The 15,070-nt window shown below is 43.3% G+C and overlaps 1 protein-coding gene across 1 annotated transcript in view; it reads left to right on the forward strand.

Moving 5' to 3' along the window:
- exoc4 (exocyst complex component 4) overlaps window positions 1-12,735 on the forward strand; it is a 118,356-nt gene extending 105,621 nt beyond the window's left edge. The window contains exon 20 of the mRNA XM_080492038.1: window positions 10,730-12,735. Coding sequence (XP_080348164.1) covers window positions 10,730-10,967 — 238 coding nt within the window. The 3' untranslated portion in view covers window positions 10,968-12,735. The remainder of the gene's footprint in view (window positions 1-10,729) is intronic.
- Window positions 12,736-15,070: the final 2,335 nt, after the last annotated feature.

Genomic DNA, 15,070 nt, shown 5'->3' on the forward strand with positions numbered 1-15,070 from the left:
AATACACATTTTCCACAGCTCTCTCTTTCAGGGTAGAGAGGTGGGGAAACATTGCCACCTTGTGGTTGAGTTCACATCTAGATTTAATGTACAAGTGGAAAAAAACCTTTCAGACGTTAATGTATCATTTCCAATGGGCCGATCTCTGTGTGTGTGTGTGTGTGTGTGTGTGTGTGTGTGTGTGTGTGTGTGTGTGTGTGTGTGTGTGTGTGTGTGTGTGTGTGTGTGTGTGTGTGTGTGTGTGTGTGTGTGTGTGTGTGTGTGTGTGTGTGTGTGTGTGTGTGTGTGTGTGTGTGTGTGTGTGTGTGTGTGTGTGTGTGTGTGTGTGTGTGTGTGTGTGTGTGTGTGTGTGTGTGTGCACTTGTCTGGTCCTATCGCCATCTCTCAGTCAAAAGTTTGGCAGTCAGTATCAGTGTGTGAGTCAAGGTCACACACACACACACACACACACACACACACACAGACCATCTGCTCAGAAACGGTTCAGGGGCTCATTCTACAGACCTGTGTGTCACGGCAATGTCACATCTGCGTGTGTGCGTGTACGTGTGTGTGCATTTACTGGATTTTCCAACCATGTCACTCCACTGATTCCTGGTTTCTTGACAGGGACAAAAATCTTGATAAGACCAGAGACCAAACTTGTGAAGAAACCTTGCAACCTTTAGTAGTAACCTGAAACGGAAAGTAAAATACACAGTGCAACGTTTTGCTGGGTCTGTCTAAATGTTATTTCAGTGCCAGAATAGCAGCAGAGGAAATTGAAACAAAAAGAGTGTTTGTTAGTTCCTTGGATAGAGTCAGAATTAGAAATACAATCTTATTTAGTGAGAAAATTAACATTCTGTGTTCGGTATTCCAAGTAAACAGCATTAAAATTTGATCGCACAGTTCAAGTTCGCAAAGTAATAAAAACTGCCATTGTGATGTTTTTTATATTGAAAATCACAATTGGAATTAGCGCTATTTGTAATATCTTCCCTTTATTATTCATCTGTCTTTTATAGTGGATCCAAGCTGCCTGTGGATGTTTGCAGGGACTTTGCCCTGTCTTTAAGACGAATAGAGACGTTTTTCAGTGTAGGTAGTCTGCAGCAGAAGGATCTCATCCACTTTTCTGCGGTGACAGAGGCGTCAACACACACACACACACACACACACACACACACACACACACACACACACACACACACACACACACGGTGGAGCCCTGAGCTGCCCGCCGACCCGTGTAGGCGGGTTGCACCGCTGTCATAACATCCTTAGCAAACCTGCAACCCCTCTTAGCCCGTAGCTAGGCTAAGCAGCAGTGTGACAGGCTCACTGTGGAGATGACCCCACCCACCCACCCACCTACCCCGAGTTCAGGCCATCGCACCCACCTGTCTGCGTCTGGAAATTACTGCAGTGTGCGTGTGCAGCGTACAAGAAGCTGCAGGATTGTGTATCGTCCCAAAGCGTACCAACCTAGTGTCGGCAAATAAAGTGTGTGTGCGTGTGTGCGTGGTGGCGTGTGTGTGTGTGTCAAGGTGACAGGCTGGTGTGTCTCCACAGAGAATGTGGTAATAAGTACAGTTGACGGCCACGTCAGGAGGCAGTGGGTGTCAACAGATAAAACTGTTTGTATTTAGGCCCTGGTTTCACTACGCCGTCGCTTTTGTTCCCTCCCTGTCACCTTGTGTCTCTTTCTTTATCTCTCACTCCCTCTTCTATCAGTCTCCCCCCCCCCCCCCCCCCCCCGTGTTTCTTCCCTTCATTTTTTTTATTCCCATCGTCCAATCACCTGCACCGCCCCTGCTGAATTGAAATTGTCCCGTCTTCTGTCAACCCCTCCCTTTCTCTGCTCCTCTTTCCTTTTTTTTTTTTTTTTTTCCTGTTTTTCCTGCGTGCATGCGCAAGATGTGGCATGATGGGACTGGTCTTTGCTGATGAAGCCCGTCTCTGGGCTCGTGTGTTCATGTATGTGCACCTCGCAGCGCGATGACGCTCGTCTTTGCTGATGAAGCGTGTGTGTGTGTGTGTGTGTGTGTGTGTGTGTGTGTGTGTGTGTGTGTGTGTGTGTGTGTGTGTGTGTGTGTGTGTGTGTGTGTGTGTGTGTGTGTGTGTGTGTGTGTGTGTGTGTGTGTGTGTGTGTGTGTGTGTGTGTGTGTGTGTGTGTGTGTGTGTGTGTGTGTGTGTGTGTGTGTGTGTGTGTGTGTGTGTGTGTGTGTGTGTGTGTGTGTGTGTGTGTGTGTGTGTGTGTTTACTGTGCATGGCGCAGCATGATGAGACTGGTCTTTGCTGATGAAGCTTCAGTCTCCGGGTCTCTGCAGACCTTTCCTCATTACCAGCAGAGAGACAAATGCACTGCTCTGGAGGGAGAGGGAAGACAGAAGGAGGGAGGCTTTAGAAAGAAATGGAGAGAGGCAGAAGCACATTCCGTCTAGAGATTACATTCACAGTAAGGAGGCTACTTTTTAAAATACCATTAACGTTTGAAAATGCCATTTATCAATAGCAGCGTCTTTAAGCTTGGCCTTGGGGTCCGTCGCATTTCTTCACTTCATATTAAAATAATAAACTTTTTTCACAGAAAAAAAACAGTTTGAGTAAATAAATATCCTCATCATGGCGATATATAAATATAGCGCTCCAGTTGCAGGTTTTCTTAGTAGTAGTAGCAACAAGCTTCCAGATGCGCCGCAGTCAGAAATTACGACTGTCAAAGCAGCGACGGGAAGCTTTATTTTTCAGGAAAAAGAAAACAACATAGGCGGAGGGAAAGTGACAGGCTGCTCAATGGATAGCCCGCACCTGAATGAACTATCTTGAAAGACAATAAGGAAATGGGGAAACCCGCGTGAACAGATGTTGTTGATTCAACAGATCGGTCAGGATACAGTACTGACAGTTTCTCTTATGGTTGTACTTCACAGGTAAGCCTTAAAATCAAAGTCCATTATGTAAACATATATATACAGGTTTTATGCAGCCATATAAAAGATATAAAACATATCTAATTCAATAACCACACATTTAAAAATGTCTAAAATATGGCAATTAGTTTCAACACAAACACTTTGATGAAGTCTTGTCATTTAGTCTAAATCCTCTTATTTTGGCAACCGTACCCAGGCTCATCATAATCCATCAACTTCCTGAATCCTTTACTTTCAACAAAGTCTTGTGAGAGCTTGTCGTCATGGTTCAAAGGCAGTTTGCATCCATAAAGTGGCATTACCGCCATCTGCTGGTGTATTTACATGGTTTCCCACCGCTCTCGCCATCCCTGATGACCCTCGCTCTCTCATCAGTGGCATTTTCATCCCTGATGACTGTTTCCCTTCTTCTTTTTCACTTGGGATCAACGGCAGTTGGCGTCTGTGAAGTTGCACTATCGCCATCTGCTGGTTCCAGCTTGTCTGTACCATTCCCATCGCTCCCAAAAAATGTTTTAAAAAAGAAAGAAGAGGGGAAAAAACAGCGTCATTCGCTAAAAGATGTCAAATTAGCTGGAAAGTGGCTAACATCCAGTTAATATGGTTGCACATTTGTGCAGTCGAGTGATTATATGCCTGGTTAGTATAATTTCCTAAATGACATGCGTGACATTTAAGCTGCCTTGCACATGAATAAAACAGTAACTGCTTTAACAGACTAATATTTCAGGTACTGACGAGCAGGGGTGGTTGTTGAGTCATTTAGTGGAATAACCGTGTGCCTGAAAATACCGACTAGATTGTCAGAATGGTCAGTAAATTACTGTACAAACCAAGGTTACGTGGGTATTTCATAAAATCTCCATAATAACTCAGTACATTCAGTGTTTTCTTGTTTTTATGTGGCAAAAAAGTCATTTTTGTGACCAAAATGGATTTTTAAATCAGGTTCTATTTTTTCCGGCAGCAGGCCACAGCCAACAGACCAGGTTCGCTTTGTAAAGCCGGAATCGTCAATATCTTGCTTAGATGAACAATGAACTATTGTTTTATAACTACTAACTTGACGATGCGAACAGAATTTCATAATGATGCAGCATAAGAGGAAAGACGTCAGACGCTTTGTTTGAGCCACGAGTCTTAGTTCAAACCCATGGAGAAGTTCCGTCTGCAGACTTTCCCATTATTTCTTTCACCCTCCTCCTCCTCCTCCTCCCCCCTCCCCCTCCTCCTCCCCCCCACTAACTAATGTGTTGTTCCAAACACGCTGACAGAGGCAGCCAGTAATGGCCTTAATATCGTACACGCTGGAAATGAGGGGAAATGAATTGTGCTGAATCTCATCTTTCACTCACTTTTCTTCTCTTTTGTCTTTTGCTTCCCCCCTCCTTTAATCTCATGACATTGTGACGTACATGTCAGCTCCGTCCGGTGATGCATCACAAATTGACCTAATATTATTTGTAGATGAGGTCGGGGAGTAAAGTAGAATCTAATAGAAAGCGCACCCTGTGGGCTTATTGATGAACACACACGTATAACATTTAAATCAGTGCTTCTGTAGGTCACACTTTTGAGGGATGCAGGTGGAAACTGCAGGACGTTAGTGAGAACAGAGGAGGCACAGAGGGGGGCTGATGACCATGAAAGGCCGCTGTCATGCCCTTCGATAAAGCTCCGCTGCCGAATAGGAAACGCAAAACTCCTTCAGATGCGAGCCAAACGGATCACCTTAAGTCTGTGTTTTGACCACGTTGGGGATAGTTGTTGTTATTCTGTAGGTCCAGGTCATCTCACACTGTGCGGTGTGGCTCAGGTGGTGGAGTGGGTTGTCTTTCAGTTCGATGGTTGGTGGTTTGAGCTCGCGCATCATGACTCCCAGCCCATATGCTCCTGGGACTTTAATCGTTGGGTCACCTGTAATAACAATCCAACTTTATCTTCTGGCCACACGAATGTGTGTGTGTGTGTGTGTGTACTCGCCATTTTTTATATTTACAGGGTATTTTTCTGTGCATGTGTGTCTGGTTTCATTACGAACACAAACAGCAGCACCCACTAGTGGTTCAACGTGAAAACTACATTTTCAAAACTGGGTTGTGTGTCAAGCGATTACTCATTTGGATGATTGTCTCTTTTTCTTATTCATTTTTTGTTTTTATTTTTTGCACATGTTGGGAAATAAATAAAATTAGATTGAATTGAATTAAAATAAAATAATCTAGAATAAAATAAAATGAAATGTTGCAGGATAAATGCGAAACTTTCCTGAAGTGAAAACGCAAAAAGCGATGGGGATATGTGGGGATATGCCGATTGTTTATCCTAAGAAAAAGACTGTTGCATGCACAGCTACAGACAGTCAACATAAAGCTCAGACTCACGTTGTCCGACTGTGAGAAGAAACTGAAACCTGTAAAAACACCCACCAAGGAGAACATGCAAACTCCACTTACACAAGCTCCTCCCCCTTCCAGCACGGACTTGAATCAGGTTCTGTTGCAGTGAGTCTTAAGTACTACTCCGCCATGCAGCTTCACCATTTACAGTTTGTATTCAAGTAGCACATATGAAATGATTGCGAGTCCATGTTGGATTCCAGCGAGGTTGCAGGTTTGAGCTTGTCGGGGTCGAATCCTTGAGAAAGACACCTGCACCTTGGGAGGCGAGGGTACTTGTGTTGTATATATTCCAAGAGTTACCTTGGACAAAACCGACTGCTACATTAAAATTAGAGAAGGATAAATATTACATGTGCTGTTTTGTTTTTTCCAAGATATCCTAATAATTTACCAAAGAAAAATGGAATAACGGGGCAGTAGTTAAAGCTATACGAGTTTAAAAGTTATCTGTATCTGTACAACTCTTACTATATAATATAAATTCACAGAAAGGTTCCACGAAGGTGCAGACTTGGCAGGCGTTTAAAGCCTGCGTGATATCACCACGGGGAGATCAGAAGTGATTGCTTTATTTCAACTCATGCCCACAAACCACCTTTGATTAATTAAGAGACTTAAGCGCATCCCAGCTGAACCTTGCGCTTCATTGTGCTTTGAGATTATCTTCCATTAAAATGGCAACGGAGGATTCCAGACCGGATGCTTGGATCATTACCATGCAGCCGGAGACTTAAAGACGGAGGACAATCAAAACAACAATTTACTTTGGTTTCTTGTGTGCGGGAATCCAGGAGGTTTCATTAACCAGCATCTTTAAGGAAGATGTGCTCGTGCTCCACCGGGGGGGGGGGTTCTTTCCATGGCGGTGGGGTGCTGAGAGATTTTAATCTTATTAACAGCCCTTACCCTGTTTGGCAAATGGCTTTCCAGCAGCTTGGGTAATGAACTGTTAGAAAGTGTTTTCAGCGCACATGAACATACATCATTCAGACACGTGGATAGACGGTTACACGCAAGCACACACCTCAGGATGTTTGGATTTTTTTTTGTTGTTTTTTCTAGGAGCAGCCTCCCTCCTCCTCCTCCTCCTCCTCCTCCTCCTCCTCCTCTCCCAGCTGAACACAGGGCAGACCACCAGCTGTCCTCACAGCTCAGACACGCACACAAAACGCAGACTCTTACCCGGCTGACAGTCTCACGCCGCCATCCTTCCCGTTTTGATGTTCGACGCTACAGAAAGGACAAAAAAAACCAGGCGGTGGATTTAGCGGTCCTTCATCTGTTATAAATGAGCATCAGTCGGTCGGCTTTTAGCAGGTCCCCTATGGGAGTTTTATTTATTAATTTTTTTTTTTTTTATTTTCTTCTTAAATGCACCACCGCCAAGTGAGTTATAGTTGCTGAAATACTGTAGCTCGGCCATAGTTTACAGCACGAAGATGGTCAAACAGTTGGTGTCTGTTGAAACCGGTCGCAGTCATAAATTCAGCTTACAGCAGGAGTGTTTGTTGTGTATTTCCCACTGCGAGCATCATACTGTCGTCCGCCAGAAGGGTTGGTTTTTTTTTCCTCCTCCTTTAAGGTCTGCTGCGCTTACAAAACTTGGCACTTGGTCACTCAACCCACACAAATTCAGCAAGAACTCAGAAATGAACTTCTTGTGAGTTTGTAAATGTCCATCCCTGATCAGGTGCACGGCACCGACCGCTTCTTCCAGCTCACGTCTGCATCACGGCGTGCAGTTTAGCGTCACACAACTGCAGATACCTGAATTTAAAGCTGAATAAATGTGTGCTGACATCTCCAGTAATTGTGCCACTTTGGGAGGATGCAGCGGCTCAGCCAGTCAGATGCGATTCCTTCCAATTTCCTTAATGTTCAGCTTAAAATGCATTGTTTAATGAGAAACGCTTCCCTTTCCGAGGGCGGAGGTTTCCGTATAGAGACTTGTTTGCGGCGGCTTAACGTGTTCCTCCTATTATGACGAGTTGATTCGCCTCAAGCGTGCCGTTCAACGCCGGGCCTGAGAAATGAAAAGGGGAACTGGTGTTGTGCTGCCGTTTTTGCCGCAGAGTCTGTAGATACAAACAGATACGGGGCGGCGGCGACGCATTTCCACATTTGTCAGGCTTGAAAGACGGACGTTTAAAATCATAACACGTTTTATTACCAGATAACGCCACAAATGGGAGCCATCCTTTGTTTTTGTTTGTTTTTTTCAGCCTTCATCTATCTCTCCCCCTGTTAAGGTGTAAACTAATGTCGCTCTCATCAATATTGAAAATCTCTTTCATAAATGAGCTCAAGGGGTGGGAAAAAAATGAACAGGACCTTGGAGGGAAAACGAGAGCGAGGCAGCATGCAAATGCTTTCGGCGACCAAGGGCATCACTTGTCAAGAGAAGGCCGAAAAAAAAAATAAAAATAGATACGACTCGCCGCCGTTCTTTTAGTCATCTCTGTTTTTCTTTTCTTTTTTTTATCACTCCATCTCATCCGATCTGCCCGTCCATTACTCTTTCCGGACCTGTTCTCACTGTTGAATCTTCAAAATGACAGCATATAAAACACCTCGGAACAGAAGCTCCCTAAGTGCTCATTAACGCCTCGTTAGCAGGGAAAATGAACATCTCAAGAAGGGAATGGCTCTGGGATGGCTGGTGGAGCTAAACAAATGACTTTAAAATATTTTTTTTTGTCTTTTTCTTTTACCCCCAACGAGCCGCATCAGAAATATCTGAATTCATTTACTTTCTGATAACTTGGAGCAACAGAGAGCCGAACCCCCTCCGACTAGCAGCTTTTACAAACAAATCTCTTTTTTTCTTGCTGTCGAACACAAAAAAAAAAGATTTCAAAACAGGTGGACCTGACATTTTTTTCCCCCCTCTGTCACAAGAGCGTCAAGTTTTGTTTTGGTTTTTTTTCCTCCAGCCTGACGATGTCAGAGCTCCAGATTTGTATTAAATAGCTGCTCTCAGAAAGCAGCAGGAGCCACTCCGGTTGAGTGACCAACACCCACCAACAGTTTGTGCTAAAGAAAAGGCTCCTTTCTACTAATTGGAAACGGTTTCAAAAAGTATTTCACAATATTATATCTCTGCCCGTTCACATCCTGTTCCATGTTATAGTAGTAAGCTTTACTAAACTGAAATACATATTTGAATGCCATACTTTATGGGCTATAAGTTTAGTATAAGATGCGTTTGAAATGCATCATGAGGACAAAAATAAACTTGTAAAGATGGTGCTATAGCAGCATTCTGTTGTACTGTAGTGACATCTAGTGGTCCCAGGTGGTATTTACTGGTGTATTTCAATATATAAGTTGCATGACCCAAAAAGTCTTAACTTAGTCATTTAAATACAGTAAAAGAAAACAATATTAGTTTAAAAGACAATGATGCTTAAAAAAAAAAAATTACACTGCATGTTTATAAAACAACAAAGTTAATTAAGTCCTGTTTTGCACCACAACGGTGGCCAGAGCCACTGAAAACACAACTTTTTGAAAACGGCTTCTAAGGTGGAAACCCTCCGACTCCGTCTCCATGGAAACAGGTTAAATGAAGCTTTTTATACTCATTCAAATTTTGATAAACAACCACCTGTGTGTTCGCCGGCTGTGTTCCGATCCACTGCTGTTTCTGTCAAAACTCCAAAGTTGTGCCGGCGTGAGGTTGTTTTAAGGTTCCTCTGAAGATCAATATCCGTCGCAGTCGCGGGGGGTGGGGGGGGGCAGCAGCAGAGTACTACTGCCGCACAAAGTGTCACAACACGCAAAAGAGAAGGTCTTTTTGTGCCGAGTATTACTGTGAAAGACTAAACGGCTTTTTTTCAATGTTTTTTTTTTATAGAAAAACAGTCAGGTAGGGATATTTAACATGTTTAAAAGAGGTAACTCTGAATAGAGGATATTGTTTGGGGTCTCTAGAGAAGGTACTTCAAAACTAAAGCTTTTAGTGGAATAGAGAAAAGGAGCAGCATGTGAGACTGTTGGATGTCGTCTTTTTATTTTGATGTACAATATTGTAAAAATATTTTAGGCTGGTGTAGGACTGGAAGTGTTGATAGTTTATTTCCATCACTATTTAAATCCTTTACAGGACCAACTGTAAAGAAAAACCAAAGTGAAGTAATGCACCTCTTGGTTTTTCTTTAGTGGGTTTTAATAAACACTTGACTCCTGGTAGTTTTCCTACATTTTAAGCCAGTCAGACTAACACAGAGAGTAGATTATTGTCCAAGTGCCTAAAGCATTAACGCAGTACTGCGTGTGTGGGAAAAAAAAACTTGTTGCTCAGTCGTATCTGCTCACCACTGTACCATCTGATGCTTTAGCTGCTGCTCCCGTCCTCTGGCTGTATCTCCAGCTCCTGTATGGAAGCCTATCATGTAGTGCATCTTTAGAGAGCAGGATTTATCCCATAGCTCGGGGCAGACAGCGATGAAATCTTCTCCCGTGTGTTTGTCTGCATTTTGGCCGTCCGTCCGAGAGCAAACCGACATGAGTTCTCTCACCCAGGTATTTGGACTTTGAATTTATTTATTTTTTGCCCCCAAGCAAAGACAGAAAAACCTCGTCTGTCCTGCGTCCAAACGCTGCTTCACTTTTACCGGCAGGCTTTTGCACAAGAATGTTTCTCACACTAAAATCCATATTTATGGGCCAGTGATGTGGTGTTGTTTTTTTTTTTAGTAGCTCAATGCTAATGAGTTCTACACGAGAGATAAAAACAAAACAAGCTCATCGACGGTGTGCTCATAACAAATCCACACGCGGCGTTTCCCCTCTTTTGTTGGGAGTCTGACCTTTATATGTGTGTCGCGGCGGTCGGCAGGTGGAAGCGCGTGCTGTTCAACGACGCCGACTCTGTTTGAGGCCGAGCTTTATCAGTATGTACTTCATGGTCTTTTTTTTTTTTTTTTTTTTTTTTCCAAATGGCCCATTGAGGCATTAGGTCCTGGTTAAAGACCTATTAATTCTACACACACACACACACACTTTTCTCTTTCGGCTTTGTCAACAGCGTTTCATTAAAGTGGTCTCAGTAGTTTGTAGTCGGTGAATGTTTCCCCGCTACCTCGAGCTCCCGGTAGCAGCAGGGTGAGGTCCTTGAAGTCCTTTTTCTTTTTTTTTCGTGTTTTTAAGTCGTGTTTTTCTCCTTTGTTGTTGTTGTTGTTTCTTTTGATTCCGCACTGGAGAAATTAAGAATTTAAAATGTTGCTTTTGCGTACGAGTGCTCAGTTTTTCGGCTTGCGGCGCTGCTTTTAATAAGACCCGGTCAAGTTAAGTACATTCGTGTGTGTCGGGCAGGGAAACGGGTTTTTGAAAATCAACCGTGAACCGATTCCCTGTTCTTCTTCTTTGCTATTTCTGATTTTCCTGTCCTCTGTTTCTCGTGTCCAGGCAGTACTACGAGATGCTGTACAACACCGCGGACGAGCTGCTCAACCTGGTGGTGGATCAGGGCGTCCGCTACACGGAGCTGGAGTACATCAACGCGCTGTCCTTGCTGCACCGCAGTCAGACAGGCGTGGGGGACTTGAGCACTCAAAACATCCGACTGCAGAGGCTGAAGGAGATCATCTGTGAGCAGGCGGCCATCAAACAGGCCACCAAGGACAAGAAGATCACCACAGTGTGATGATAAAACCGTTTTTTTGGGGGGGGGGTGTGGCGGCGGCGATGAAACAGAACAGCGGTACATCTTCCCTTCAAATAACCTCTGTCCTCCGTGCTTTTGTTTCACGCCGTTCAGACACGTCTTGCGGGATCGTGTGTCGTAGATAATTGGGTCATACTTGCGTGACTAAAGCGTGACGGAGGATCGGTGATGTTTGAGAACTAAAAAAAAAAGAGCTCAATGTTTGCTTTAGATGTTGATAGAAAGCACTGAAGCACGCTGTAGTCGAAGGTTGACATACATACTTTTTCTTCTTCCTCCCCAACGTAAGATATGTAGATCATATATCAATATCAGCTTTGGCAGCGCTGACTCGCTCTAATTGGGAAGCGAAGTCACATCCTACCCTTGCGAACTCTGCAAGTCTCGTGGCTGAATAAATCTGAGGTGAAAACCTCTATTGGCAACTTCTACTGCTTCGTAGACATGACAAATGCAGCTCCCGGACGCCGAGCGGTCCTCCGCTCCCTGTGACTACCCCTCCAGATAAAAGACAATTGCCTTGGACACTCACCCGAACTTAGGCTCCATCTCATCTCATTTTCCTATTAGATCTAAACTGCAGCTCTCAATTACACCTCTGTCGCTGCTCTCGCCGCGGCCCCCGGGGGGCCCACTGATTCTGTCTGCAAAAACAGATGCCAGATTAGACGCCTGAACGAGGCCACGTCTTCCCGCCCGCTGCCAATTTGGGTTGGTCCCCGAAGATTTCCCGCGCTGAGGGTTGTATCATATCTGTGGTTGTTAAAAATCTGTTCATCCGTCCCTTTTTTTTCTGTTTTTCATATAGTTTGTGCACTAAACTTGTACGCTGGAAAGTTGTGAGTAAATTACATCTTTTTCTTTTTTTAGTAAATCGGACAAAGAGGACAAACTCCATAACCAGATTTTAGTTTCTTGCTTCACATCATCCTATTCAAACTCTGCAATTCCTTTATTTCGTGTCCGGGCCTTTAAAAGCAAACGAAACGAACTCGAGAGAGAGAGGGGGGGGAAGGGAGAAATCGCAAATCGTTCTCCTCCCTGCAACCCTCCCTGTTTTTAGTTCATTAACTTGGGAGAGAAGTACTTAACAAGAGGAGGAGAGGGGAAAGGGAGCCTTGTCAATACGGCTGGCCCGGCGCCGGTCCCCCAGAAGCCCACGGAGCAATCCATCATAATGACACATAGGCCGGGATCGATGGGAAAACAACTGTGGCGCCGCTGAGCGCCTTCGCCTACCACTCTGAAATGTACACTCGCTGTGAAATCTAAAATCTGCTCATTCATCTGTTCGCGTCGGAGCTACTTAAGCATTGTTATACATGGGAAACTTTAACATAATGTTAAGTGAATGTGAGGCAGCCACTCACAGAGGCTATTAGACCACAGTCAAGCTGCACTAACATGCCCAGAATGTTGTGGTTCGGTCATTTCTCCCTGATAAACATGTTAAAAAAAAGTTGTTTTTTTTTTAATTTACATTGTCTCCCATCACCTACCCTTCTATTTTATGTTTCTTTTTTACTGCTTGCGGCCTTTATTGTAGACTTCTGCTTGATGAGAGTAATTTTGTTAATTACGGGGGAATGTATTGAATCGTAAAACATCAAACTGTAGTTGTTGTGAACAAGTTTGAACATCCAGCATTAATGCTCTGAAATGTGTCTCCTCTCAAACAAACCCACATGATTTACCATCACATACACTAATATGCACAATATAATAAATCCTTCAAATTCCAGCCTTCTCTCGTGTATCTTCTTGACTTTTTTTCAAATTTTATTTTCTTTGTGTGGTTACCAAAACAGTGGTATTTCCCACCGGGGCTCATTGAGCTTCAGGGAGTTCATTCACACTGTAACACTCCTCCACATGTCGAAGGCTGCTTTTGATGCATTGGAGATGTCTCTGCCGTTTATCATCGTATGAGCACCGGCAACTTCCAAAAGCAACACCTCGCTGACAGATGTGATATGTTGTGTGACATGGCTTTAAGCGTGAAGCCAGAAAGTGCAGCGTGTGGGAATCGGGGGGGGGGGGGGGGGGGGGATAAACACAGGGCCACATACCACCTGGAGGTCTTGTTTTGTTGTGGGCTTATAAAATCCGTATCTGGTGGGCTCTTCGTGGCACAGTGTGATGTTTGCTGAAGCTCCGCTGTGTTGTCATGCCTTCTGGGACCAAGTAGGAGTGCAACAAAAGGGGGTGACCCAGCTGGGGGTGGCGGTGTGATGGTGTACGTAAACAGCATTTTGCCCCGAGACGTCTAAGTCAAAGCAACTGGTGTGGAAACATTTTTATAAATGCACAAATTCACCTATAAATCTCTGTCAGGTGAATATGTGTATGACTGAAGCCCGGGCAGTTGACCATATTAGAGCCTAGATTACTTCCACATTGGCGTTACTAGTTGTGCCATGCAATGAGATATGTATAGTTTAGGTAAATATTGTTGATAAGTTGGATGAACTGCAGTATCATCACAAGAAAATCTAGGTCTGATGAATTAATATTGGAGCATTTTGAGCAAATAATACATTTAAAGGCCGGAGTAGTCAATAACCCTTCATGAAAATCCAGCAAGAAAAGCATCACATGATATTTCAAATTCCAAAATAACAGATTTTGGCCAGTTTTACCAATTAGGACTGGTGGTATTATTTATTAATAGCATAAACTAGTAGGTATACGAGCTTTAAAAAGTCACTGAGTTGTGACTTAATAAAACAAGACTGATTTATTTTGTTCTAAAAAGTTCTCCAGTGCCCTGTGAAGCTCTGCAGCTCTATCAGGATGAATGATTACCGGTCGGTGTACAAATGGTATCAAACTGGTAAAATCTTGTAACGGATTAATTTAGTTCTGGTGTACGAAACTTCCAAGCATGCAGAAAAATGTATGTCTGTTTATTCCTGTCTTATTTAAGAGTACTTTTACATGTGCATAGAGAAGCTCAGGCAGAAAACATTTTAAAAGGGAAAATCGTTTTCAAAACTCTCCCATGAGAGCCAGCAAAATGATGTGGAGTTCCTCAAGGCTCCATCCTGAGCCCAGTTCTATTTAATATCTACATGCTTCCACTGGTTTATATTTTAGATAACAACAAAGCTTGTTGAACAAATGACACACACATCACTTTGTGGGAGACTACAGTCACTTACAAGCAGTGAGGGACTGTATTGAACGGCAGATCGACCTTTGGCTGAGCCAAACTTTTATTCGGCTTCACAAAGATAAAGCTGAAGTAGTACTTTTTGGAGCGTAAAGGGAAAGCTTAACCGTCGGTGCTCTCCTTCAGTCTCCGAGGTTAAAAAGCAGTGACAAAGCCAGAAATCTTGGCGTAATCACGGACTCTGACCTGAATCTGAGCCATCATATTAAAGCAATCACAAAGACAGCGTATTATCATCTGAAGAATACAGCGAGGGTTAAAGGACTGTCGTCTCAGCAGGATTCAGAGAAGTTAATCCATGCATTTGTATTCAGTCAACTTCACTACTCTTAACACTTCCTTCACTGGTTTCCGTACAAACATTTATCAGACACCCGCAGCTCATTCAACAACCCATTAACAATTTACTTTCTATTGTATTTACTCTGTGTGCTTTGTTTTTTATTGAATATACAGAAATAACATAACTTCAGGAGATGCATCTCATTACATTTGTCAATTTTCTCATGAAATCGTACTTAATAAATAGTTACTATAAAGTAAAATAAATTCGAAATGATAGAATATAATAATAAGAGGCAATTCGAAATGAGCTATTACCTGCGTCACTGGAAACCATTTTTCAACAGATCTATTCATTTTCATCTGCAATCTGGCCTTGATTTTTTCCCTGGTGTAATTTTTTTCAGACTGCCTCCACTGAGGGATGTTGGTGGGGGGGGGGGCTCAGGTTTCAACCAGGATGCTGTTGTTTTCTTTGCTATTCATAGCAGAATTCTAAATAATCAAATCTTTGTCCTTGATGGTGTCAGGGGTGATACTTAATATGCTGAGTGAGGGATTCAAGATCAAATTGTATGTTTTATTCTGTGTTGAGCAACAATGTGAGAAAAAGAAAAATCCTTTTTGG

The sequence above is a fragment of the Lipophrys pholis genome (assembly GCF_963383615.2).
Source record: "Lipophrys pholis genome assembly, chromosome: 22".
NCBI lineage: Eukaryota > Metazoa > Chordata > Actinopteri > Blenniiformes > Blenniidae > Lipophrys > Lipophrys pholis.